Source organism: Microtus oregoni, unplaced genomic scaffold, assembly GCF_018167655.1.
Source record: "Microtus oregoni isolate MIOR12 unplaced genomic scaffold, Mior012 000016F_ref0000370, whole genome shotgun sequence".
Classification (NCBI taxonomy): domain Eukaryota; kingdom Metazoa; phylum Chordata; class Mammalia; order Rodentia; family Cricetidae; genus Microtus; species Microtus oregoni.
The window spans coordinates 40,350,375-40,376,700 of record NW_024543075.1 but is presented as its reverse complement, the minus strand read 5'-3'; the positions used below and the strand labels follow the sequence as shown (position 1 = coordinate 40,376,700).

The window sequence follows — 26,326 nt, the reverse complement described above, 5'->3', positions numbered from 1 at the left end:
CGGTGAAGCTGGTTCAGGGAACCAAAAGTGGAGAGAAGTAATGCAGCCAACTTCTGTTTTCCCCTCCATCTTCTTTTTCGATGGATTCCTATTCTGACCATGGTGACCATTGCAGAGGACTTTAGTGGCAGCGATCTTGCAACACAAAGCTTCAAATCTTCCAAAAGCAGGGTCCACTCTGACAGCGACGGCATGACTAAAAAGCAGAGGAGACATTTGCTGGCTATCAGCAGCTTTCTTTTCGCCACAATCTGGGGCTTTGGAGCACACCTTCCATCCAGGTACCACAAGAATGGGAGGTATAGTGTACGAAAGAACTGATGTAGACTGGTCTGTGGTGATTAAAATTCATGGAACATTACAGTGGGGATATGGTGGAGTATATGAAAGTCATAGATGGAACTTTTATGACTGACTCTTACCTATGTGTCCTCTGAGCAGGCACTGGCCTCTCTTTGATAACTTCATGAGGAATTTTATTAGTTCCCTATCCAACTACCCTGAGCCACCTCCTTCAGCCTTGGTGTTTGATCTACATGTAAACCTTGAAGATGGAACACTGGTCCCCTTTGCTGGCCAGTACCTGAGCAGCTGTGTCAAAGGAAACCTGGGTACTTTCCAGCCCTCTTCCCAGGTATGGAGACAGTGGGGAAATAGTTTGGGTTGAGGCTTAAGGAGCTATGCTAGAGGGTGGCCCACATTTGAGGTCCTCCTGAGGCCCAGAAGTTCCCATACTCTGGTGTTTTCACAATTACAAGAATACATGATTTGTTCTTTAAGAACAGCTTTAAGAGCCAGGTGACAGTGGCGCACGCCTTTAATCCCAGCACTTGGGAGGCAGAGGCAGGCGGATCTCTGTGAATTCAAGCACAACCTGGTCTACAAAAGCTAGTTTCAGGACAGGCTCCAAAGCTACAGAGAAGCCCTGTCTTGAAAAACAAACAGACAAACAAGAACAGCTTTAAGTCAATTTCCCTAGAACTAATTTTCTGCTTGACTGTTGTCCAATTTGGAGCTGCCACAGTAAGCCCTGATCCAACCCTGCAGACCGAACGGCTTTTGTATGTGGTGAACCTGCTTCTATCAGATGGACAGCCAGTGCTGCTTGCTGGAGAGATAGCCACAGGGAAGTCAGCTTTTGTGGAGGTGCTAGTGGAGCCAAGTCACCCTTCCATCCACAGCCCCATTCACTCTGCTTTAAGTTCTGCCCACCTTCGTCACGTGCTGAGCAGAGGGGTCCACGGTCAAACACAAGCCGCCGGCTCATTCCTGGGGTATTACCAGGATTCCAAAGGCTCACTCCTTTTCCTGATGGAAGATCTGCACCTGGCTAGTTCTGGTGAGGAGCTGGGAGGAGGAAATGAGGGGCAAGCTACCGCCAACGCCATCTACCACTGCCAACTATGCCCCTTGAATGCAGGTAGAAGGAAAAGTGGGGAGAAATAAGAAACTGTATTACAATATTGTTGTTTTCTTGTATTTGCCTGAGGCAAAAATCAAACACGTGTCCCTAAATAAAATACATGGATAAACATTATCTAGAAAAGCCAAAGCCTGGAACTAACCTAATATCCCTTCATGTGCTGATGGATCTACAAATTGTGGCATTTTTGTAATGGAATATTATGTGTTGTATAATAATATATCAAATTACTGTTATATAAAAATATATGACTGTCAAAAGCTGGCAAAGTGAAAGAAAACAGTATGATCAAGAAGCTACTATATGATTCCATTTATACAAACTTCTATAAGGGGCATATTTGACAGTGGTAGAATTCAGTTTAGAGAGCAATGTCTGCATGGTGGTAGATGGAGTGGGGGTGACTGGAGAGCAATGTCTGCATGGTGGTAGACGGAGTGGGGGTGACTGGAGAGCATTGTCTGCATGTCATAGACGGGGCAGGATGACTGGAGGAGCACAAAGGAGCTTTCAGGGCTGATGAAATCTCAGTAGCATTGAAATGGTGGTTTACAGAGGTGTCCGCATTGTTAGGACTCCACCATATGTTTAAATATATATTTGGCTGTAAATCACATCTTTCTCTTTAATGTTTTTATATTAGGATATAAAATAATGGGTTTTGTTATGGTATTTTATACATATGTGTCTTTATACTTTGTTCTCAACTCCCTTCCCATTTCCATCCTCATTTTCCTTGCCTCTCTCTTGTAAATCACATATTAAAGTCATATAAAATTTTATTTAGTTGTGGGGTGTGTGTGTACATGCTTGTGTGTGTACAGGTGCACCTTGTGCCACAGCATGTGTATAGAGGTCAAGAAACAACTTTGAGGAACTGGCTCTCTCTTTCCTTCCTAAGGCAGCAGGATCTCTCTTGCTTCAATGCTGTGTTATGTACTCCAGGCTAGCTGGCCTACAGCTTCCCTGAAATTCTCCCGTTCCTACTTGCCATCTCTCAGTAGGTGTGCTGGGATGCACCTGGCTGTTTGACACAGGGATTGGATTCTAGTTGTCAGGCTTGCTTGGCTAGCAGTCACACTCACTGAGTCATCTCCCTGGCCTTTTTTTTTTTTTGGCAAGTTCTCCTGTAGTCCAGGTTGACCTTGAAGCCACAAAGTTGCCAAAGGTGGCCTTGAACTCTTGATCCACCTGTCTTTATCTGGGACTATAGGTAAGTACCACCGTGACTGGATCAAATCATAGGTGTGATGTAACTGTGCGTTCTATAATGAAGATGATTTGTACTTTCTAATTGGGATCTGACTCAGTTTCTAACATCTCAGTTAAAAAATCTTACAGTATTCATTTCCTTTAGGCAATGAGTAAGTAGGATCTAAGGGAGGAGAGAGAGCAGACATATTTCACTTAGTAATGTGTGGAGAGAGAGCAACTTGCTCAGAGGTTACCAAGTGCCAAATCATCAGGCACACAGAATACTCTGTGTGCTGAAAAGAGAGGAGGCAGGGATAGGAGGTACACTGGGTACTTCCGTGTGGACTTGCAAATGCCTTTCAATGCTCATCTCAATGTTTTACAGACCCAGAGAAGAGCTGCCAGCCAGTGCTGGAGACTCTGCGCCAGGCAATGGAAGGCACCATCTATGCTCGAAACACCTTGGAATTACAGACGCTGCAGCCTACAGTCAACTTCCTTGCTACTGCTACAGTGCCAGGCTACTCTGAGCGCCCACTCTGTCCACGTCTCTTCCGACTCTTCACAGTGCTGGCCCTGGACAACATGAGCCAGGACAGCCTTTTGAGAAGGCATGTACCTAGTATCCAAGCCTGGCTGGAGCGCTTCCCCTCTGTGGAGCGGGAGCACACTCTGGCAAGAGCCCTTGTCAGAGCTTCCGTGGAGGCTTGGGAGGCTGTGTGCAACTGCTTCATGCCTTCCCCTCTCCGCCCACATTACCGCTTTTCCCTGCATTCTGTGAGCCACATTCTGGAAAGCCTGCAGCTGCTGCCTACCAGAATGGGCTCACGAGGTTTTGTAGATTCTTTTCATCACCAGGAGCATCTGCGCCGGGTGTCCGGCTTACGTGGAACTCGCCTGACTATTATGATGTCCATGCGAGTTGTGGTGCGTCTTTGGTTACATGAGGCACAAAGGACATTTTGTGACCGGCTGAACAGTGATAGGGAACGTTCCCATTGTGCTAAGCTGCTTCTAGAAATAGCTCAGAGTGTCTTCTGTTGTGGGCCAGAGTCTCAGCCCTTGGTCAAGGACTTTGAGGAGGAAGTGGAGGAGGAAAAAGTGCCTGAAGTAGAATCAGAAGGAGAAATAGCCCAGTGGGAGGACCTAAGCAGCAGTGACAGTGAATCAGAGGAAGAAAAGGACCCGTATGGTCTTCAGGTCACCACAGGCTCATTCCTCGGTGATAGCAGTCTAGTACCATTACCCCTAAGACTGGTAAACAAGAACACAGGAAGTGTAAGTCAGATGGCCGAGCAGGAGGAAGAGATAACAGCTTCTTTTGGTAAGCTCCAGTCAGAGACACCCAAGAGTGAGTGGCAGACAGCAACCCAGATGGACTTTAGTTTACCCTTGTTGCTACCCGTGCTGTTGTTCTATCCCCAGGAGAAGCCCTCAGACCTAGTGTTCAGTCTGGAACTTACACTAGGATCTAACCCTGAGAGCCCCAACTTGTACTTGGAGCGGCAGTGGGAAACTCTGGAAAAGCAGTTGGCTGCCTCAGCTGTCCGGTTGAAGCTGAACCCTCACCTCACTCAGGGCCACATGATGACCCAGCATGTGGCCCGCCTGGTCCGAGTTCTGGCTAGGCACCGGCAGCATGGCCTGCTGCTCTCAGTGACTCGGGGTACTGGGCGCCATACAGCCGTCAGTCTGGCTTCTAGCATTTGTCAGGCTCACCTCTTTCACCTGCCATCTGAGTCCGAGGAAGCTATTTTCCAGTGTCTCCGAGATGCCAGCTGGTGTGCTGGAGTATTAAACCAGCCAGTGGCTCTTCTGGTGCCTGAGACTGTGAATGTTGCTATCTTTCACCGGCTGGTGGCCCTGGCAACCTCAGGTAGCTTTCCTGACCAGTACACAGAGGCAGATCTGGATAACATCGAAGAACATCTCCCCAAGGAGAACCCTGTGGTCAAACTCATCATTAAGAAGGACACAGTATTGCACAGGTAAGGCCCAGAATCCATCCATGCCAGCTCTGTTTTACTGTTTCCTGGCTAAAAGGACAAGAGAAAATCTATAGGCTGTCATGAGAACTCTGCAAATGTTGACTAAAGGGTGGGGTGGCTATGTAAATAGGTCTAAAGAAAGATGACAGCTGAGTCCCTGACTTACAGGTTCTACCAGCAAGTATGTAGCAACTTGCACATGTTCTTCTTGATGGGAGATGACCAAGCCCAAAAGCAGCTGCCCTCCACTCTTTTCCTGAAGCTCCTTCAACTGACCATTGCCAATGTTGACCGCTATGAACCCTGGGACCAAGCTTCCCTCGTCAGGATTGCCCAATACCATCTAGAGGATGCTCAGAGTCTACCTCTTGATGATGGTGAGCCACTTTCCATTTGCTCCTACCACTCACCCCAACCAGCTAGTGAGAGTTACTGCTCAAGGCTCTCGCTCTTCTCCTCCCTCTCCTTGCTTTCTGACTGATATTTTCTGCTTTCCTTCCTTTCTCATTCCTCTTCAATCCTACAAGGCCAGACTAAAACTATATCCATTTCAGGCTCTTTAAAGTGCCCAGATATCAAGGCCTTCATTCCTAATGTGGCCAAAATCATGGCTCTTATCCACCTTTCATCTGCCTGTTATCATCAGCATGTTTGCCCTGCATTGCCACTTGTCACGCCTAAGACATTCCTGGACTTCTTGGACATGTTCCTGCTGCTGCAGCAGCAGATGGTCCTGAAGATGAGAATGAAGGCCCAGCGGTAAGCATCCCCATCCCTGCAATCTACTTCTTTCCACTCTCTTGAGTCCACTCACTGGCATATTGTGTTTCCAGTATCCACTCTGCCCTAAGGACTCTGAGGCTGTTGGTTGAGAGGCACAGCACCCAAACTAACCTGCTAAGTGACCTGGAAATGCAGCTAAAAGGCTCCTATAAGGTAAAGAGGGAGAAGACTGTGAGATTTACACAGTTGTGTCAAAACAAGAAAACAAAAAGGGACTGGGGCAGAATCAACATAAGTAAATCTTGATTCTTGTTTCTCTTAGAGTCTTCTTTTCCATGGAGGGTCACTCTGATCCCTGCTGTCTCTTCCATTAGAGCCCAGGGCCCAAAGTTTCCCATGATACAGTTTGACAAGATATACTTTTCTAACACAGAAATCTCAAGTGTCTGCTCCTGGATGCCTTGACTGCCTTGATTCGATACAGTTTGGTGTGCCTCTGAGATCTTGGGATTCCTTACCCTCTTGAGTCATCTGCTTTTCCCTTCATATCACTTCGTTTTGAACTTTCAAAAAAAAAAAACCAAATGTATGATACTGTGGTGAACAATGAGAAAATGTGGATGAGAAATGGAGATAGAAAGGAAACATACACTGCAGAAAAAGAAACAGAAACATATTTAAATGGTATATCAGACTTTGGTGTCCTAAATTTCTTTAGTTGGCTTCTGCTGTTGGGTATTTCCAAGAGCCATCTCCTTTGTTCCCCCCACTTCTTCCCACACATGCTCCACTTGCTCATCAATTTCCTCTTTCCACTTGAATGTTAACCCAAATGCAGTTCCTTTCTGGTCCAAACACTAATCTTTTTGCTTTGATATACAGAGCCAAACATTTCTGAATAAATAAACCTCTCATATTGTGTTAAAACTAGTGTGGGGGTGGGAGTTGTTACTCCTTTCCAAGCCAAATGCTGCACTTGAGGTGTTTTTACAAACCAGGGAGAAGTTTTGTTTTTATTACAATGGCTTTGAAACAGCACTTTGCTTAGTTTACACCACGTAAGTCTTTGAAAAAGGTTGAGGACTAGCTGCTAAGTAGTGAACTGGTGTCCCATTCTCAATTAGGTAGTCTGCTCAACGTTCTAGCAAGCTTTCAGCCCTTGAAACTTCTCGTACCTAGACGGCCTCTTCATATCAATGTGAGCAGAGTATTTCCCTATGTTACATAAATTCCATAGTGTTCTGTGTAAATTGGGGCCATGGAGTTCTCAAGGTGCTGGTGCCTTCTTCCTATCCTGGTCATCCTATGCTGACCAGGTTCAACTTCAAGACTCAGATGAGTTTCAAAATGGGGAATGAAGGCTGGTAGAAAGTTCAAAATAAACAGGGTCTCTTTTCTTACATTTCCTAAATTCTAGTGTCTTGCCTTGGGTCCTACATTTTCTCAAGATAAATAATACCACAAATTAGTGATCTTATTGAAAAGTCTTGTTATTTCTTATTTCCTTATATCATAATATAGGAAGCTCCAAATATAGCTAAGAGATATTTATAGTCTCAGGGGTTATTTGGTCATTCACTAAATGGTCTTAATAATACATCCTTTTAGTATTTCCCACGTCAACAAATGACACTATCATTCCCTTAATCATCTAAGCCAAATCCCCAGAAACAGTCTGGTCTCCTCCAATTTTCCCCTTTCTCATACTCAATTAGTTCATTTATTCATTAGTATCACCAACAAAATTAATTGAACTCTATAAGTTTTGCCCAGGCCCTCAAAGTTTATGTCTATATTTGTGTTTATATCTACATGTAAATAGATGAATAGACTGATGGGTAGATAAAAATATTAATACATTCCTTGCACAGGAAGCAACTGTCCCTTTCCGATTTACTGATGAGAAAACAGAGATCTAAAGAGGCTAAGGGACATAGTTTAGATTTGTCTCGGCAATTTCAAACAGCTATTTATATTACAAAAGAGAGAGTCCATAGTGCTCTAAGATATACCAAGAAGAGTTTTTCAGAGAGGGAAGAAAGGGAAATGGAAGGAAGGGGAGGAAGAGGAGGAAGTCTCAGTATATAATACAACATGTGTAGAACGAGATGTGTACACAGTATTTCTGTCCTGCCTGATCCCATAGCCATTCAGTCCCAAAAGAAACACACAGAGGCTTATATTAATTATAAACTGTTTGGCTTCTTAGCTCAGGCTTATTATTAAGTAGCTCTTACAATTTAACCCATAATTCTTATCTATGTTTAGCCACATGGCTTGGTACCTTTTCTCAGTGAGGCATTCTCATCTTGCTTCCTCTGTGTCTGGCTGGTGATTGAATCTCTGCCTTTCCTCTTCCCAGAATTCCCTGGTTGCCTGGCCTATACTTCCTGCCTGGCTACTGGTCAATCAGTGTTTTTATTAAACCAATATGAGTGACAAATCTTTACAGTGTACAAAAGCATTATCCCACAGCAGAGGTAGATGTTCAAAATTCCTTTAAAATGTAAACAACAATGCAGTTGTTCCCTAGGTAATATTTGGACATGTATAAAAGGAGGTGGAGAGGAAGAGCATCTGGGTTGAAGCGTCAGTGTGAGTGAAGAGACATAGACTAGAAATCATTCCCCACACTAGAACTGAAGTCAGGAATGTCTGGGGAGTGTGGCGCTCAGGGAAATAAAACGATGAGCCTGGGAAGAGGAGCAGCCAAGAAGGCGAGTGGTCAGACACAAAGACAATGAGTCACTTAAAGAAAACCAATTAGGATGCCCTATGGCAAATGACTGGAGGAAGGGAATAAGAGAAGAAACCAAAGCACCAGTTGGAAAAGTGGTATGCATTTCAGGAGAGATTCTAAGTGTCAACAGACATTGGGAATGGGAATGGAGATAAGAAACATTCAAGAGGTATAATGAAAAGATCTAAAAAAACTGAGCTAGGTTTGAGGAGATAGAAGAGATGGAACCAAGGGTCGCAACGAGATTTCTTCTGTGAGCAATCTGAGTATATTCTGTCAGAGTTTTTTGGAAAAAGGACACAGGGAAGGGAGTAAAATTGTAAGACAGGTAAGGAGTCATGAACACATTCATTTTAGAGATTTTTAGAGTTGGAGAGGTTGAGCATGAAAGGTTAAGTATATGGACACATAGTGTAAGGCTGGGAAGAAATGTGGCTATAGAGAGATTTGAGTTTTTAGAATAATGATATGGTATAGTAAAACACTACTACAATAGTACAATGGATCAAAACCGTGATGTTAAGGATGTACAGAAGTGGAGGATGAGGACCGGGTGGTGGTGATGCAAGCCTTTAATTCCAGCACTCAGGAGGCAGAGGCAGGCGGATCTCTTGAGTTCAAGGCCAGCCTGGTCTGTAGAGCAAATTCCAATACAGCCAGGACTACACAGAGAAATCCTGTTGCGAAAAACAAAAAACAAACAAAAAAAGTGTAGGATGAGAATAAATGGGGACCTGAAAACTTTTCTGAAGGAAGTAGTTTGGGGATGGCAAAAGAAGAAAGGCCAGGGAAGGAGAAAGCTTCCAGAGGGAGGGACAGTGTTCTCCAACAACTGTTGCTAAGGAGTTGGAAAGAGAAGAGATGTAGCAGAATAGTTACACGAGCTTTGGAGTTACTTGTATGGAAGTCAGACAACAGGAAAAGCACCCCCCCACACACACATACACTTAAGGTTCTGCTATCAGATGTAAAAATCACAGACCCAGAGCAGAAGCTCTTATGGCCTACTGGGAGTCTGACCAGGTCACTCTGTTGCATTCATGCTATCTGTGAGGGTAGTCTCATACAGCCCAGGGAATGGAGCTGCAAGGTCTGGACCTCTGTTCACAGAATGTTGGGATGTATCAAAGCCAGCTCGAGGAAAGCAAACTCTTATACAAGCAGAAGATGGCAGAATGCCAACACCAGGAGAGCCTCATTGAAAATCTTGTCAAGCAGCAAAATGCCCTCCAGGCTCAACAGGAGGCTTTCCTGGAGCAGGTAGGTTCTTCCTGCTGCCTGCTCTTCTGGGGAGAGAACAACCACTCCTAGGATAGTCAGAGAACGGAGTAGGGTGAGTAATAGGGCTCTGGCAGGGAGGACAAGGTTATAGGGTGGCTTGAGAATGGACCCTCATGAGGAGCCTTAAGAGAGATGAGTCCTCTTGGAAACATCCTAAAGAATCAGCAGAACATGGCAGGATCTCTGCAGCATGCATCTGTTTTCATTTAGATGGGCAAGGCATTTCTAGGTCCTTTGAGCCAGCTGCAGGTAGCTGACTTTGAGGAGATAAGAAGCTATCGAGCCCCTCCAGACTCTGTAGTCCAGGTGACGGATGTATTGTGTGAATTGTTTCACCATGAGACGGGCTGGGCCAATGCCAAGCAGCTGTTATGTACTGAAGATTTTTATCAGGTAGGGAAGATGAGGTACCATAAAAGGAGAGGGGTCACATAAAGGAAGAATTGGGCAGGATTAGCCCATTGAGTCAAGGCCAATCAAGTCTTCCTCTTAACACACGTCCTCCCAGGAACTGGTATTCTTCCCCAAGGAGAAGCTGACTGACTCAGAGCTGATAAAGCTAAACCAAGCGCTGAAAGCTCCAGGTATGAGAGATGCAGCCTTGAGGTCAGTAAGCATCCCTGCAGCAAACCTGGTCAAATGGCTCTGGGCTGTTCTGCGCTACGGGCTGGCACAGCGCCGGGGATTGCCCACTGGCCTGCTGTTGCGGCAGGTGGAGGCAACACTGGCTCAGGAGCAGGCCCGTCTAGGCAAGTTCCAGTTTCAGGCCCATGATCTGCTGGAGCAAATTTTGTCTCTTACGAAGAAGCTAGAAGATGCCCTAGCCTCTCATAATCTTGTCATGGAGACCTTCAATCAGGCACAATGTGGACAGTATCACAAATGGCCCATGAAGTCTGCACTGCTCACACCCATGGACATGTGGACCAAACGGCTCCAGGTAACAAGCCCTTCCCAAATGTCTCTCGCCCAGCTCATTGTACAGCCCACCATCTGCCTTGCTTCTTCTGTCCTTCCATGCCTCCCTCTCCATACTTTATGCATTGCCTTGTTCCCCTTGATAACCTTCTGTCTGCCCATCCACATGCCTCCTTACCTTACTGTCTATTCATGTTGTGGTTACCTCTCCACACCAGAAGATGAAGAATAACTGCAAAACTGTGTTTGGAGATGCCCTCTTGTGTTCAGCTGCTATTGTCTATCTGGGTCCCTTCCCACCACAGCGGCGCCAAGAATTGTTGGAAAAATGGCTGTCTCTGTGTCAGGGCTTTGAGGAAGCCCTGGAGCCGGATGATGTGGCACAGACACTGAAGCAGAAATCTGTTGGGGTGCCACCAAAGAACCCTCTGGTGCCCACATGTACTCCCTTCAGGATTTTGACCTTACTGAGCTGTGGATCTGAACAGCAGGAGTGGGACAGAGACCTGAAGCCCCAAGCGAGGTCAGCCCGCTTGTTAGGCCTGCTGCTGCGAAGCCACATCTACTACAGAAGTTATCGTTGGCCTCTGCTGCTTGACCCTAGCAACCAGGCCCTTGCCTGGCTGAACCCACTACCTCAGAAACAGAACATGTTGTTGGCACCACCTAAAGAGAACAGAGGTAGGCATGAATATGGCATTATGCTTCTGGGGTGTCTGAGCTCCCCAGCACTCTCAACTTCCTATGATCTGCCCTTTCATGGTAGAGATACTGAGTTTTTATGGCTAACACATATATTTTACCAGCCTGAATTATATTAATAAATTTGTTCTCATTTACTGTTTTTGTCTAATTGGTTTTAGCTCATGTTACAATGGCCCTAAATCTACACAGCTAGCCAAGCCATGATTTTCCACTTCTCTGCTCTACTCAACACCATGGGAAATTTTGCTTGCAACTGAAACTTATAATTTTGGGTAATATTTTATTACCCAAATTAATACAACATTCAGAAATTCTTGGAAAATATTATCATTGGCTATGTTTGAATAAGGGACCTATATTATTTGTAATATAGTAATATATTATTTGTGTTTTAATAAATAAAGATGGCCTGAAGATCAGAGGGCAAAGCAGTCATAATAGTCAGCCATTCAGGCTAGGCAGTGATGGCACACACCTTTAATCCCAGCAACCACACTAGTTAGCCATAGAGGCTGGGCAGTGGTGCTGCATGCCTTTGAAACCTGTACTAGGGAGGCATATAAGACAAGAGGAGACAGGTCTCAAATTCAGCCTCAGTTTGAGGATTCATGGAGGCATGATCATCCATTTTGGTCTGAGGTGGAGGTAAGAGCCAGTGGATGGCCAGTTTGCTTTTCTGATCTTCAGCTTCAGTCCCAGTCTGTTTTTTTATTATTCATGGTACATCTGGCGCCTAGGGTTTGGGGTACAAATTCACAAAAAGAGCCATTTGCCTGTTGCTTTGCAGCCACCTGCATAGACCAGAGCTACACACAGCCCTATTGGCTAGTTTTTTTCTTTCTTCTCAACCGGCAGGCTCTCCCTGAACCCCTTCTTGGGCTGCTGCCAAACTAGGTAACAGCCTTAAAATCCAGTCAGGCTTTCACTGTTCTATGCACCAGCAATAAGCCTCACATCTTCATCATCATTGGTGGATGATTTGGTGAGAAAATTGGGAATTCTTTAAAGGAGGAATTAATTAAAAGAGAGAGCTTTTTTCCACGTTAAAAAATGGGAAACAAAAATAAATAAATGGGAAACACAGTTACAATAAAGGAAGTTAAGTCACTGCATGATTATGTAATGCATGATTTAAAAATGGAACAACTAAAGTGGGACTGACCAACTATTATCATTTTAATAATTCTTGCTTTATCTCTTTAAAAGTTGGTTTGATTGTCAATACAGACCTTAGAAAAACTTAAAACTGATCATAGAAATATTCAAATCCAAGATTACCATCTTTAGCCAGGCTTTTAATCCCAACACTCGGGAGGCAGAGGCAAGTGGATCTCTGTAAGTTCGAGGCCAGCCTGGTCTACAAGTGCTAGTTTCAGGACATGCTCCAAAGCTACAGAGAAACCCTGTCTTGAAAAAAAAGAAAAGAAAAGAAAAAAATTCAAATCCAGAATTTTTTTGTTTTGTTTTTTCGAGACAGTGTTTGTACTTTGGAGCCTGTCTCATCTGGGGCTGGACGCTCAGATACTCAGTGGTACACATCTATGGGCTCAGATACTCAAGAAGTTACAGCATGAGGATGGCTTGAGCCCAACAGTTTGGAAACCACAAGATCCTATCTTAAAACAACAACAACAACAAAAACCAAACAGTAAATAATCTACTGAGCCTGAAGAAGAGCGTCCAGCCCCAGATGAGACCTTCTAAACCCAGTGTGTGGCTGAGCAGAGAATCTAGCTGTGCTGGACTTCTAGCCGTCAGTACTTAAGGATAATAAATGGTGACTTAAACAGCTAAATTTGCAGGAATTTATTAGCAAGAGAAAATGAAGGCAACAAACTGTAGGCCTGAACAACTTCTACTTGTAAGGGAACCTAGAAAGTTTCTTGCAGGAGAAAAGGGATTGGGAAGGGAATGGCTGTTCCTCAGACCTCCTTTGTGGTTTACAACATCACAGCCATGAGTTTTCTAGTGTAATAGTTTATAGCCCTTCACTTACAAGCCACTGCTCCAGGCACCAATTTCCCTATCAGGGAGGACATTTCTATTTAGCTGCTACTGCCAGAATAGCTTATGTTAAAAAAAAAAAAAGATAAGGTTTCTAACCAACCCATAGAACAGGCAGAAAAGGAGTCAAAATTTAGAGATGACTAGCCCTTTCCTTAGAATTTAAAGTAATGACGACACCCAGCATTTATTGCTTGTCACGTGCTGGTTCGTACTGTGTATTATCACAATCTCCAGAGCAACTACAATATTAGTTGATATCAGTAATATCAACCCAATTTTTCAGATGTGAAAACTGAGTCATAGAACTTAAACAGCTTTCCTGAACTGTCTTCCCCTAGACCTCCACTCATGAATCCTCCCCTGGGTAACCAGAACTCCTCAGAAAACAAGCTCCTCCTCTAAGGAACACTCTTTTGTATCTTTCCATCCCAGCAAAGTACCATATGACAAACCAAGACAGTGAGGATGAAACAGAAGACGAAGGTGATAATGAAGAAGAAGAGGATAGAAACAAGGCCAATGGCCAAACAAAAGGGCAGAAGACAGAGGAAAACAAGAGTGAAGAGGGGAAAGAGAAGGAGGAGCAAGAAGCAGAGAAAGAAAAGAATGAGATAGAGAGTTTGAACTCAAGTACACCATCTGAGACTCAGTCTCCACCTCCCTGCCTTACTGTCCTCTCAGGTGCTGACCCGGAGTTGGGGCCTCAGCTCCTGGAGGCGGCTTCCAATGGTGAGAACCACAACTCCCATTTTTTCCCTAATTCTGTGGCCCTACAATCTTTTCACACCCTGATTTGGCCTCAGCTCTGATCCTACATCCCACCATGTTGAAGAATCTTGATTGAGCCGTTGTATTAGCCGAGAGAAAGTTGATTAGAAGCAGACCTTGTGCAGGGACTGGGTGCGTGGATGCTGGCACTGGGGACAGCTGTTCTTACTTCCTGTCACAGGCCTGCCTGTGCTCTTGACAAATATGGAGCTGAGCCTAAGGTGCCAAGAACTCCGTTGGCTGCTGTCGAGGGAGGATCCGAGTCCAGCCCATGTGCAACCTGGCTTTTGTCTCTATCTGAGCACGACCCTTCCAATCCATGCTTTGGAACGAGGTAAGACCGGAGGGCAGCATAACTTTGTAGGCCCCTAGAATCATTCTAAAGAGGGTTTCATTCACCTAGGCCCAGAGCAGGCTCAGAACTGTGATGGAGAGCCAGATTTCCTGTCTACTCTACCCTTGACTCTGACACGAGTGAGTTAGCCTTTTCTATGTGACCCCAAGTATTAGGTTGTGAATTGCTGAAAGGATTGAATGTTCTGGATCTGGGCCTGAACATGGAAATACTAGAAGAACAGATGCTGCACGAAATCCTGTGTAGAGAGCGTCCAGAGCTTGAGACCCGCTGGCAGGACCTCAAAATCAGAGCAGTGGATACCTATGAAGCTGTGATGGCTGCTGAGGTGCTTGGGGGCCCAGTCTGTGGGGTGGCTAAAAACATGGGGAAAGTTCAAGTACAGAGCTGGAGAGGATGTTTGGGGACCATCACAAAGGTCCAGATCCATCCAACAAATTACCACATGCAGGAACGGTTGCTGGCGATATTGCTACTTCAGAACCAAAGGCGTCAGAAACCGTCCAAGTTTCTGAGAGAAATGGTGAGGACTCAGGCAAAGATATGTCAGCTGAATGCCCAGATGGAGGAGATAGAAGAGCAGAAGCTGGAGGAGATGGTACTGTGGGCACCCTACCGGCAGGTAGCTTGTCATGGAATCGCTGTGGTAGAGGCCCTAAGCTCACTACAGAAACTGCTGCCATTTTTCTGCATGAATTTAGAAAACTGGTTAACAGTCACCAGGAGGGCTTTAGACAGCATGAAACCACATGATAGTCACCACGGAGAGGACTTGCCCAGCCATCTGCTGCAACTGAAAATCCACCTAACCCGCCAGCTGCTGAGCAGCACCGTGGCTGCCCTAGGTTTGACCCAAGCACCCTTGGTGGGTGCTCTGGGTGCTATTGCCCTGCTGCAAGTGACAAAGAAGACACCAAAGCTAGAGAGGTTGGCGCTGTGGCCTGGACTGTCAGCCTCTCCCAGCACAGGCCATAACACACAGGGCCCTGGTATGGCTAGGCCAGCCTGGTTAGGCTTAAGAGCCTGGCAAGAATGTGGGGCACTGGAGCTGCTGTCCCCATTTGCTGGGCTTTGTGCATCCCTGGCAGGCCACTCCAGTGTGTGGCAGGATTACCTGTCACTATCATCCACCGTGCTGGGTCCTGCACCTGGTCCTAATTCTGAACCACTTAGCCTCTTCCAGAAGCTGATACTGTGGCGTGTACTGCGACCAGATTGCCTGGCAGCTGCCCTAGCAGACCTCACCACCAGCCTACTAGGTCGGCCCCTAGATGAAGACCTGGGTGCCCCTACCATGATATTTGAACATAGTCAGGCTACTCAGCCCATACTGATCTTGCTGCCACCATCTGGCCATCCTATAGCCACTTTGCATCCTGTGACTGCCATCCGGAAACTAGCTGCCAACCATGAGGTTTGTATCTAGTCTCTTGACCCAGAGTGAGTGGGCTTCTATGGGCTGGGATGGAGTGTGGAACTCTGGCCCATCATCCATATGGGTCTATTTAAATCACATAATCACACAGATACTTTAGGATTATTGTGGCATAACTCTGAGTCTATCAAGTCACCTCAAGATCACTTTGAGTTACTCTGTCTCCTTTCTAACGGTCCCTAGACACAGAAGCATCTGCATGTCATCGCACTAGGCTCTGAAGATTGGGATCCTGTCTCAACTATAGTCAACACTCTATGCCAGGCTATGCTCCAGGGGCACTGGCTGGTGCTGGATAACTGTCATTTGATGCCTCGTTGGCCAAGAGAACTGCTACAGCCCTTGCTGGGACTGCTGGATGGAGCCAAGGGTAAGTGTCCTGCTTCAGGATGGCTTTGAGGCTCCTATCCTACACTTGACCCTGAGCTTGAATCCTAGAGCTTCACAGCTGATCTCCAAGTGTGAAGCCTATGCCTTTGGCCTTGTGTCCGACTCCTGTTGTCCCAGTCTTGAATATGGTCCTTGGACTTGTGGGTCAATCTACCAATTACCTGAGGATTCATTTCAGCCCCTTATCTAAACTTAGTAGTCTCAGGCTCGGAACTGTTAGCTGAAGCAGAAAACAGGAGTGTGGCCACTGTCCACAGAGATTTCCGTCTTTGGCTGATTGTATCTACTGAAGCCAGTGCTTCCTTGCCAGGTAAGGAGCATCCCTTTAGGAGCTCTCAAGTCCTCAGGAGGGAGAGTGACTGGACTGTGCTGACTCAGCACTCTGCTTCCTCCACAGGGGTGCTGATCCAGCACTCTATGACTGTTTTCTGGGACCAGTCCTTAGAACTACGCCGTATCTTGATCGACAGTGTGGATTTGCAGCAAGGACTCTGCATGCAACCCTTCAGTCAGACACTGCCTTTGTTCCTCCTGCATGGCCTCCTACTACACCGACAGCTCTATGGGATAAAGCTGCAAGCACACAGGGGGCGCTGGTGAGCGAGCCACCAGTCCTGGTCAGTCACCCAGCACACATGAGTACCTTCCGTATACTTGCATGAGAAAACCGATCTTTGGACCTTCCAAAGATGAAGGCAAGGAGGTTTTCTCCCCGGACTTTGTTTGCAATCTCACTCTGAACCAAGCCTTAAAAGCAGAAGCCAGTTGGGTAAAAACAGGGCTTTTTCTAAGCAGAGGAAATGACTTCAGTGTGGGTGAGGTGGACATGCTGGGGATGGAATAAAGGTGAAGCTCACACAAAGGGCCTTTAGGGCCATGGCAAAAGGCCTCGGGTTATCCTGAAGATATCAGGAAGTCTCTGAGGGGGTTTTAAATAAGCCAGGAACCTTGATCCTATCTGTGGAAAGCACCACCCAGACTGAATGTGAAGAACAGACAGAGGGGGTGGGCCTGGAGAAAAAAAACAGCTTCTCAGGGGGCTCTAAGAAAGCGATCATGATATGGGCGGCAGGGACTAGGGTAGGGTAGAGTTGGGGCCCAGAATAAATCTATGGTGAAGAATAAGGGTGACTCCTAGACTTCCTCTTAGGCAACCAGGTGGCTGGTGACACCTCTTACGAGACTAAGAGGTGGAACAGACTTCTAGGGGAAAATGATTACTGCAGTAGAAAGCAAGTTGTATTGGGGTACAAAGTAGTAATGTCTTGTGAGCCCTCCTAAGTCAGAGCTCAGGAGAGCGATTCACACTGAAGGATGTGAGAGTCCTCACTATGTTTTTTATAAACAGTGTATTCTTTGTACCCTACCCAGGAGTCAAGTAACCTTGACCAAGATTCTTCAGACCCAAGAGCATCTATGGGCCAGTCTCAGTAACCCCGGTCCTGCCTTGCTGGAGCTGGCTGGTGAGCTTCTCCTCCTGGCCTCCATATGGTGCCCGGACCGCAGAAGACATGGAAACGGGTGGGCTGGAGTGGAAGTCTGACGGCCAGGATGCATGTGATGGATAAATGCATAATTTTGCCTTGAGGAGTGGTGGAAACTGGAATGACTGAAATTATGACTTTGTCTGCAGCCTCAGTTTTCTATGGAGGTTCTTTGAGGGACCCAGGAGACAGAGAGGCCCTGATTAGCCTGACACGAACCTGCCTGGATCCCAAGAGCATGAACTGGGTCCAGCCACACACACCTCAGTATCTGCTGGCCACTCTGATGCCTAGTCCAGGTAAGCTTCAGGCAAATATCCACCCGGGGGTGGGGAATAGTGCATTGCCCTGCAGTCTCCACAGGGGTGCAAATAACATCTGTACCAATGAAGGTTATGAGAGGGCAATGTTGGTAGTTATGGGGTCAGAGGAAGGCCTGCCTCATTGGGTCTGGTGGGGAGAAACTATTTGTTCCTTACCTCTAATCCTAAGAGCTAGGGGAACTAGATGCCAGGACAGAGTGCAAGGCCCGGATGCACCTACTGCCCACACCAGCTGAACCTCGTGTCTGCGGACTGAATGAAGGGCCTAAGTCCTGGCTATTGAGACGCCAGAGTCGTGCTCTCCTGAGCGTGCTACAGCAGTGTTCACCCACATGGGTTCCTTCAGCTTGTGGAGGGATCAACCAGCGTAAAGAAAGGCGACTTCGGCAACGCCTGGTGCAAGCCAAGAAGAGGCTGGTGGCCCTTCAGGCTTTGCTATCCAACCGTAATTGCTCAGGCCAGTGTATCACCCCGTGGGTGGTGCTGGGGCCCAATGCTCACAGGCCTCTGGAGGGCTTCTTAGAGACAGAGGTGCTGGAACTGAAGCAGCTGGTGTGCATACTGCAGCGTGACCTTGACTGTTTACTGCAGCAGCTGAAAGGTGAGACCCCGTGTACCTCCAGTCGCTGTGCTGCAGTGGCCCATGCTCTTTGGGCAGGACGCTTACCTCAGCCTTGGAGATCTCATGCGCCTGCTGGGCCACAGCTACCCTGGCAATGGCTGCGACAACTGTCCCGCCGTGGGCACCTATTGATTCGCTACCTGGACAGTGGCACGAGCGAAAATGCCAACGAACCAGAGCGCATATTTCACCTGTCAGCTTTCCGCCATCCTCGTCGTCTGTTCCTGGCACTGCGTTGGGAGGCGGTCTTGGAGTCCAGGGTGCCAAGCCCCAATCTTCCTGGTATCCAAGGCTCTGGCTCCAGCAGTCCCCCACCTAAACGTCAGGAGCTGAACAACCACCCTCTGCATATCCGGGTATCTTGGCATCATCCTTTCTGCTCCCCATTCCACCTCAAAGTATGTGATTACACCCCATCCTGTTGACCTTGACCCTGATCTGACCCTCAACTTATCTTCATAGCTTTGCCTGTTTTCTGGCACCCACAGGTGGAGAATGGCCCAAATCCCAAGGTTCCTGAGATGGGATTGTTGCTGATCGGGTTACAGCTTCATCATGCAGAGTGGGACCAGATGGATGGGGCCTTGCAGGACAGCTTTTCCAGCCAACCCAGCCTTTTGCCTCCTGTCAGCGTCAGCACACAAGCCCGTGGTGCCAATAACACACCAGTCTCAGCTGGCCTGGGCATGTACTCCTGTCCCGTATACATGACCGGGCCCCTTGGCACCACTAAGCTTCACAGTAAGAACATCCTGATGCACCTGCCACTACCCACGAAGCTCAGCCTTGACACCTGTATCCAACGGAGAGTCCATGTGTGCAGCCCTGCCTTAACCTGAGCTGGAGTGGTGTCAAGAGTGATGGAGTATGCAGAGTCCAAAATGTGGCACACAGAGGATGCTATTGATAGAGGAAGAAGTGGGTACAGGCACCTGCTGTTATGTTCACAAAGAATAACCTAGCAATGGCTAACTCAGAATTCTGACTCTGCTTAGCTTTCTACTGTGGTCTCAGCACTTGCATTAAATATCCAGTGGGTGGTTTTGAATGGAGAACATTATTTGAAAGTTGCTTAAAGCATTTAGCAGCATTATTGGAAGGCCCCGCTTCTGCCCTACAACATTCTCTGAATGAGTCATATTCCCAAAACAAAGGCTAAATGAGACTCACGACCCCTTAACTCATTCAACAATAACCAGCTGAGAAAGCACTCCTCCATATGAAGTGTTCTTTCAGACACTGATGAGGCTGTTCAGCACAAATTTCCTGTTTTCCTTGGAAATCTATTCCCTGTCCCATGGAAGTTCCAGGAACGTGTTAGACCCATCAAAAGCACCCTCCCAAGGGGCCTCCTTCTAGGCCATAACCTTTAATGGTCCATTCAGTCATTGTTGAAATTAGGACCTTGATTATCCAGTCAGCCTCTGATAGTGCCACCATGAAGGGAACAAGCCTTCTGTGCATACATCCATTTGCAGGATACATCATATCCACACAATGGGACTTCAAAGGTTATTTTTCTTATAATGCAAAGCACACATTCCCCCAACACCCTCTCTGTTTGAGACAGGGTCTTGCTATGTTCCAGCCTGACCTCAAACATTTTCTTTTTTGTTTCAAGACAGCGCTTCTCTGTATAGCCTGACTGTGCTGGAACTTGCACCGTAGACCCAGCAGCCTCTGCCTGCTGAGCACTGGGACCACCACTGGTCCTGTGCGCCACCACTGCCCAACTAAATTTTTGTTTTGTTTTTTTTTCCTGGCCTCAAAATTGTGATGCACCTGACTCAGCTCCCCAAATGCTGAAATTAGAGGCCCAAACCACCATATCCAGCTCAAATGCATTTCTCAAAAGTTTACATTCAATTTCCTCAGATCTAAACTCTTAACTGTAAACCCCCATAAAACTCAAGAAATATTCTAATATGTGACACAAGTAAGCATTTCCAAGAGGGTGGAATAGATGGACAAAGAAAGCCTGGAGCAGAGTAAGAGTAAGGCAGCAGGACATGTAGTCCTGCAGCTCGTTCCCAAAGTACTCCGGTGCATGGTGGTGCCATGCGAGCTCCAAAGGCACGGGCCATTAGCAGCCCACGTGGCTTCTCTAGACCTTGCACCACTCCCCGAGGCTTTCCATGGCAGATGCTCTATGTCCGTGGCCTCTCTTACTTTCTAGAGTCTCCACTGCAATTCCAGGCACTCTTGCAACTTCATACACTGTCAGAGATTTCCCGTGGGGCTTCTGACACTGCCATCCATACACTGGCCTTCTTTTAGACTTTCCTCTGAAATAGAGGGAGAGCCTGTAATCCCACAACTGTTACACTTTACATGCTTGGAACTCCAGTACCACATGGGCAATGCCAAGGTCTGCTGGTAGTTCAAGCAGTAGCTAATCCTCTTCAATGGCCTCCGAATACATGAATGGATGGACGTGAGGTAACACTTTCCTAGGTGGTCCTAACTGAACGGCTCTCAAAGCAAAATTTTTGAATGAATTGAAACCTTTATACCCATGTGCCTACCATGGGTGGCAGCTAGCCAATTCCTGAGAAACCCTCAGGTACTTTTCTGTTGTACTAATGCCAAATATTTGGCTGTTTTGTTTATGGGTTTATGTCGTGGCCCGTGAGGGTCCAACATAAATTCCCTAATTCCTTCAACTGGCTGGAACGGAGTCGCGAGGAAAAGAACCGACACAGCTTACACCATCATCATGGAAAAGGCCAGATCGTCGTTTATTCTCCACACATTTTATATACCCACCCCAAATTGAGCAGGGAGGGGGGAAACCAATTACGCCATCACCTAGGCAACCAGGTGCCTTGGCTCAAGTCACATCCGCATCTAGCAGTCAGGTAGGCCCTGAATTAGTATCTCTATAAGACATCCTTCGAAATTACAAAACGAAGGAAGCACCAAATATCTGAACTCTTAAGTCATCAGCTTCAGTCAAACATCTCTTCTCAGGTAATCCACATTTTAACAAAAGAAGCCAGGAGCAGTCATCCTGGCCTTTGTTAAGGGCAGAGACAGCTTGTCTGCAGAGCTGCAGATCAGCTCGGACCGGACTAATGGCTTTTGTGCCATATCGAAATATGGGCCCACAGGTTTATGGGCATAAGTGTTTTGTTTGCATGTATGTATATATGCACTATGTGCATGCCTAGTCCTGTGAAGATCAGAGGTGTTGGAGTCTCTCGAACTAGTGTTAAGGAAAGTCATGAGCTACCAAGTAGATTCTGGGAATGAAATCCAGGCCATTTGCAATAGCAACAAGTGCTCTTACACTGAGTTGCTGCTTCAACTTTATCTTTTGAGACAGGGTTTCATATAGTCTGAACTTCAACTTGCTATGCAGCTGAGGTTGGCTGTAAATTCTTGATCCTCCTGCCTCGTATCTACCAAGTGCTGGCTGGCATTGATAGACATGCACAACAACATATAGTCTATTTAAGTTTGTTTCTTTTTCTTTTGTTTTTCATGACATGGGTTCTCTATGTAGTCCTGGCAGTCCTGGGACTCACTTTTGTAGACCAGGCTAGCCTTGAACTCACAGAGATCCGCCTACCTCTGCCTCCCAAGTGCTGTGATTAAAGGCGTGCGCCACCACTGCCCGGCTCACTTAGTTTATTTTTAATGGCCCTAATCTCTTTAACAGCCACATTCCTCTTGGCTTCAACTATATTTTTAGTTTTTGTTTCTGCTCAAAGTGAAAGATTTTCAAATTTTAACACTTTGCTTTTGGTAACAATTCTTGCTATAGATTTGACTAAAAGAAGCTAGTAATAACCATACCATTTTAATTCAGGCTGGCTTGAAATATCCTCTGCTGTATAACTAGTATGAATCTTTAAATTCAGCCTCATACAAAGACTCAGGATACTGCTAAAATATAAATAAGTTCTTTGCTGGGATTAGAATGAATGATGTGTAATCCAATTCCCCGAGAGAGACCTTATTCTCACCTTTACTAGCAGCATTCTAGCCTTCTGAGGTCTTACCAGAATGGCCCGTTAAGCATTTCTAACAACATTCTGGGTCCTCCTAGTTTGTTACTCTGAACTTTTCCAAATTCTCCCAAACCACAAAGGTTTAATCTCAATAACAAGTTTTCTTCTCCAAGATAGATTTATGGTTAGACTTTCTGTCGACGTGACCAATACCTGAAAGAAACAACTTAGGAAGGTGCTGTTGGCTCATGGTTGCAGGGATCTCAATTCACAGTTGATGATTCATTGCTGTGCACCTCTGGTGACCGGGGAGATGAGCATGAACTGCAGTAAAAGTTGGTCACCCCATAATGGGCAGGAAGCAGGACAGAGGAAAGAGCTGGAGACAAGATAGGGTTTTCAAGGCTGTACCACCAGTGACCTGCTTCCTTCAGTTATGCCCTAAAATCTAAAGTGCCTACCAGTTCTCAAAATAATACCAAGGGACCCAAGTGAAGTCTCCTAGTAATGGGGGATACGAGCCCAGACTGGCCATCTTCTATAACCAGGCAAGGCTCCCAGCATTAAGACAGAGACATCAACCTAGCCACAAAACCTTCAACCTACAATCTATCCTTCCTGTAAGACATGCTGGGGCAATGATGGCACAGAATTGGCCAAACACTAGGCAGATCCAGGAGAACCCTGAAAGAGAGAAGGTGGAAGGATTGCAGAAGCCAGAGGATTCAAAGACAAGAGACCATGGGCCACAGAATCAACTAAGCAGGGCTCATAGTGGCTCACAGAAACTGAAGCAATAAACAGGGATCCTGTATGTGTCTGAGCTAGGTCCTCTGTAAATATGTTATTGTTGTGTAGCTTGGTGTTTTTTTGTGAAACTTCCAACAACAGGAGTATGTGTAGGGCTGTCACTGACTCCTTTGCCTGTACTTGGGACCTTTTTCATCCTACTGAGTTGCCTTGTCCAGCCTTGAAGGTTTGTGCCTAGGCTTGTTAGTCCTGTATCTTGTTAGGCCATGTTTGGTGGATATCCCTGGGAAGTCTGCTTCTGCTGCTTCTTTTTTTTTGGGGGGGGGGGACAGGAGGGAATGGACTGGGAGGAGTGGAGGGAGTAGAAACTGTGGTCAGGATATAATGTATAAGAGAAGAATAAAGGTTTAAAAACCTTAACACGCTAACCACAACATAGTTGCTTGAGTTTGGGAAGTGGCTTTAGGTGATAACAGCCTTCTGCTGCATAACCTGGGTGATTTTCAGTGTCTTTGTGATAAAATCAGAGTTAAATATTGTTTTGTTAGTTTTCTTTATAGGTGCTTTGTCCCCTTCAATTAGAAGAGCTCTTAAGAGATTACTAGTGCCTCAGAAAAATTGCAATGTATTTCTCACTGAAGTGAAGCCTAAACCAGGAGATCCTATTCATGGGAGCCTCTAGTTTTGGTAATACTCAGGGATTTAGGAAGCTCTGCTCCACTGCATCAAGTTGGAAAATACGGAAATGACATGGGGAACTGTTTATTAAAAGATCCAAGTCTTCCATGTAGTGGTGTAACATACCTTTAGTCCCAGCTCTTTGAGGAAGAGGCAGGTAAATCTCTGTGAGATCAAGGCCAGCCTGGTCTACAGAGCGAGTTCCAGGACAGTCTCCAAAGTGACACAGAAAAACCCTGTCTCAAAAAACCAAAGTGGGAAAAGGAAGACAAAGATTCAAGAATGAAAGTGGTGGTTTCATTATTAACCAACTGTCTTGACTCCATCACCTTCTGACACACAACTCTATGGGAAGATGAAGAATGTAGTAGAGTTGACTTCCCAGGAGAAAAGTGAGTTTGAAGAGCACTGGCATTTTCCGCTATAACACACATATCTAAGCTACTGTGTATTGTGAAGAACATTGGTATTCTCTGCTATAGCATACATACCGAAGCCACTGTGTATTGGGAAAAGCACTGGCATTCTCTGCTACAACACACATTATCTAAGCCAGCATGTATTCTGAAGAGCATTCGAATTCTCCACTATAACACACATATACCTAAGCCACTGTATATTGTGTCAAAGACATTTATATGCGTCTAGGGACATAGGAGGGAAACAGGAGGAAATAGTTTGGAGCCATATGGGCACAGTGACTGGTACTTCTCATTGGCACAAGGAAAGAACTGTCACCTGTTGCCTGGCCTGCATTCTGCTGTTTGGCAGGATAAATGTACATGGGATTCCTTTGGGCTCCTTGAAGGGTCTTGAGGCTTCTGGGGACCTTCTCTGGGAAACCTTAGCATTAGGTGAGGCTTTTTGGCACTAGGTGGCAGTGGATACACTGTGTCCTAGTTTGCTGCCTGTAGCTGTGGTAAAACACAAAAGCAACTTGGAAAGGAAGGTTTATTCCATCCTACAGGTTGGAATCCATCATCAAGGGAGCCAGGGCAGGAGCTTGAGGCAGGAACCTGGAGGCAGGAACTGAAGCAGAGGCCATAATGCAGCTTAACTAGTTTGCTTCCCCTGGTTTATTCAATTACTTTTCTTACAAAGCCCAGGGATGGCAATGCCCAGAGAGGGCTGGACCATGCACACAATCAATAAGGAAATGCCCCACAGACACGCATACAGGTCAATCTGATGGAGGCATCTTCTCAGCTGAGATATTCTCCTCCTAAATGACTCTATTTTGGGTCTATTTGACAAAAACTAACCAGCACACACTGCCAGGGCTTAAGCTATGGACTTGAGGGACAGTTAGGTTATATATCATAAGGAAGCAACCAAAATCAGTCAATGCACATGTCCCTTTGGAGAGCTCTGGGTACTTCAGCATCACACACAAGAGTTAACAGTTAAGGGTTTATCTTGGTAAAACATACCAATCATGTACTAACTGAGTACATTTAATCTTCCAATCCCCAAACAGAAAAAGTAAAGAATGAGTAAAAAGAGACTGGGGAGATGACTCAGTGGTTAAGAGCACTGACTGCTCTTCCAGGAAACCTGGGCTCAATTCCCAGCACCGACATGGCAGCTCACAGCTGTCTGTAATTCCAGTTCCTGGGGATCTGACACCCATGACAAAACACCAGTGCATATAAAAATGAGTAGGAGATCATATTCCTCTAATATACTGAACTGAAGAGTTTGAGCCCTAGGAGCTACTGATGTGAGATGTGGGAGTGGCGGAGATGGAAAATGTATTTAAGGGTTTTTTGTTTTTACATTGCATCCTGTCATCATGGAGAATATAACGTATTTATACCAGAATACTAACAATTGAACAGCTCTTTGAAGTGAAGCCAAAAGGTGTGGGGGGAGTGCTGTGGCAATCTGAGAGATGTCCAAGTAGTCCAGCAGGTACGGTGTCTCTAGCCAGTTAATGTATCTTTGACAAGAATCAGAACACCAAAAGCACAAATCCCAACTCCTAACACCTTTGAGCTCCTGAACTAAAGCCAAGTCATCAACTAATGAAGTAAGTCACAAAACTCATCATTAGTTGATGAGTAATGAAGTAAGTCAGATTCCCTGTTATAGTAGGAATTCTTTTAAACGTTTAAGACATTTACTGGGAATTTTCTAGTCACAAATAATTGATAAAGTATTTGTTTTCTGATGTGAGCATTCTTTTTCTTCACTGAAGAGTAGGAGAAGGGGTTGGAAAGCTAGCTCGGGCGTTTACAGTGAGTACTTCTCTTGCAGAGGACCCAAGTTCAATTTTTCACACCTTCATCAAGCAGCACACAGCTCTTTAACTCCAGCTCCAAGAAATTTCATGTCTCTGGCCTCTGCCACTGCACTCACACACACATGTATACATATATATATATACACACACCCCATATATGTAATTAAAAAAATCTTTAAAGTAGGACCACTGGAGAGTAGACTGGCACGTTGCAGTACCTACAGGAAGCAGGGTTTATAGGGAGGCAAACAGAAGGCATATCCAGACACATAATGACAATTGTGTGACATGCTCACACTCATTAGCTTAAGGGGTTTGGGGTTTAGATCTGTTTCAGGGTCCATTTT

General features: G+C 45.9%; 1 protein-coding gene across 1 annotated transcript in view; it reads left to right on the top strand.

Moving 5' to 3' along the window:
- Dnhd1 (dynein heavy chain domain 1) overlaps positions 1 to 19,378 on the top strand; it is a 62,016-nt gene extending 42,638 nt beyond the window's left edge. Inside the window, exons 22-43 of the mRNA XM_041666363.1 lie at positions 116 to 281; positions 442 to 634; positions 1,048 to 1,339; positions 3,003 to 4,605; positions 4,774 to 4,982; positions 5,160 to 5,364; positions 5,439 to 5,541; positions 9,179 to 9,328; positions 9,560 to 9,742; positions 9,858 to 10,289; positions 10,486 to 10,948; positions 13,412 to 13,708; positions 13,929 to 14,081; positions 14,252 to 14,430; positions 14,554 to 15,516; positions 15,721 to 15,907; positions 16,124 to 16,237; positions 16,325 to 16,523; positions 17,299 to 17,390; positions 17,561 to 17,710; positions 17,904 to 18,712; positions 18,845 to 19,378. Coding sequence (XP_041522297.1) covers positions 116 to 281; positions 442 to 634; positions 1,048 to 1,339; positions 3,003 to 4,605; positions 4,774 to 4,982; positions 5,160 to 5,364; positions 5,439 to 5,541; positions 9,179 to 9,328; positions 9,560 to 9,742; positions 9,858 to 10,289; positions 10,486 to 10,948; positions 13,412 to 13,708; positions 13,929 to 14,081; positions 14,252 to 14,430; positions 14,554 to 15,516; positions 15,721 to 15,907; positions 16,124 to 16,237; positions 16,325 to 16,523; positions 17,299 to 17,390; positions 17,561 to 17,710; positions 17,904 to 18,712; positions 18,845 to 19,195 — 7,493 coding nt within the window. The 3' untranslated portion in view covers positions 19,196 to 19,378. The remainder of the gene's footprint in view (positions 1 to 115; positions 282 to 441; positions 635 to 1,047; positions 1,340 to 3,002; positions 4,606 to 4,773; positions 4,983 to 5,159; positions 5,365 to 5,438; positions 5,542 to 9,178; positions 9,329 to 9,559; positions 9,743 to 9,857; positions 10,290 to 10,485; positions 10,949 to 13,411; positions 13,709 to 13,928; positions 14,082 to 14,251; positions 14,431 to 14,553; positions 15,517 to 15,720; positions 15,908 to 16,123; positions 16,238 to 16,324; positions 16,524 to 17,298; positions 17,391 to 17,560; positions 17,711 to 17,903; positions 18,713 to 18,844) is intronic.
- Positions 19,379 to 26,326: the final 6,948 nt, after the last annotated feature.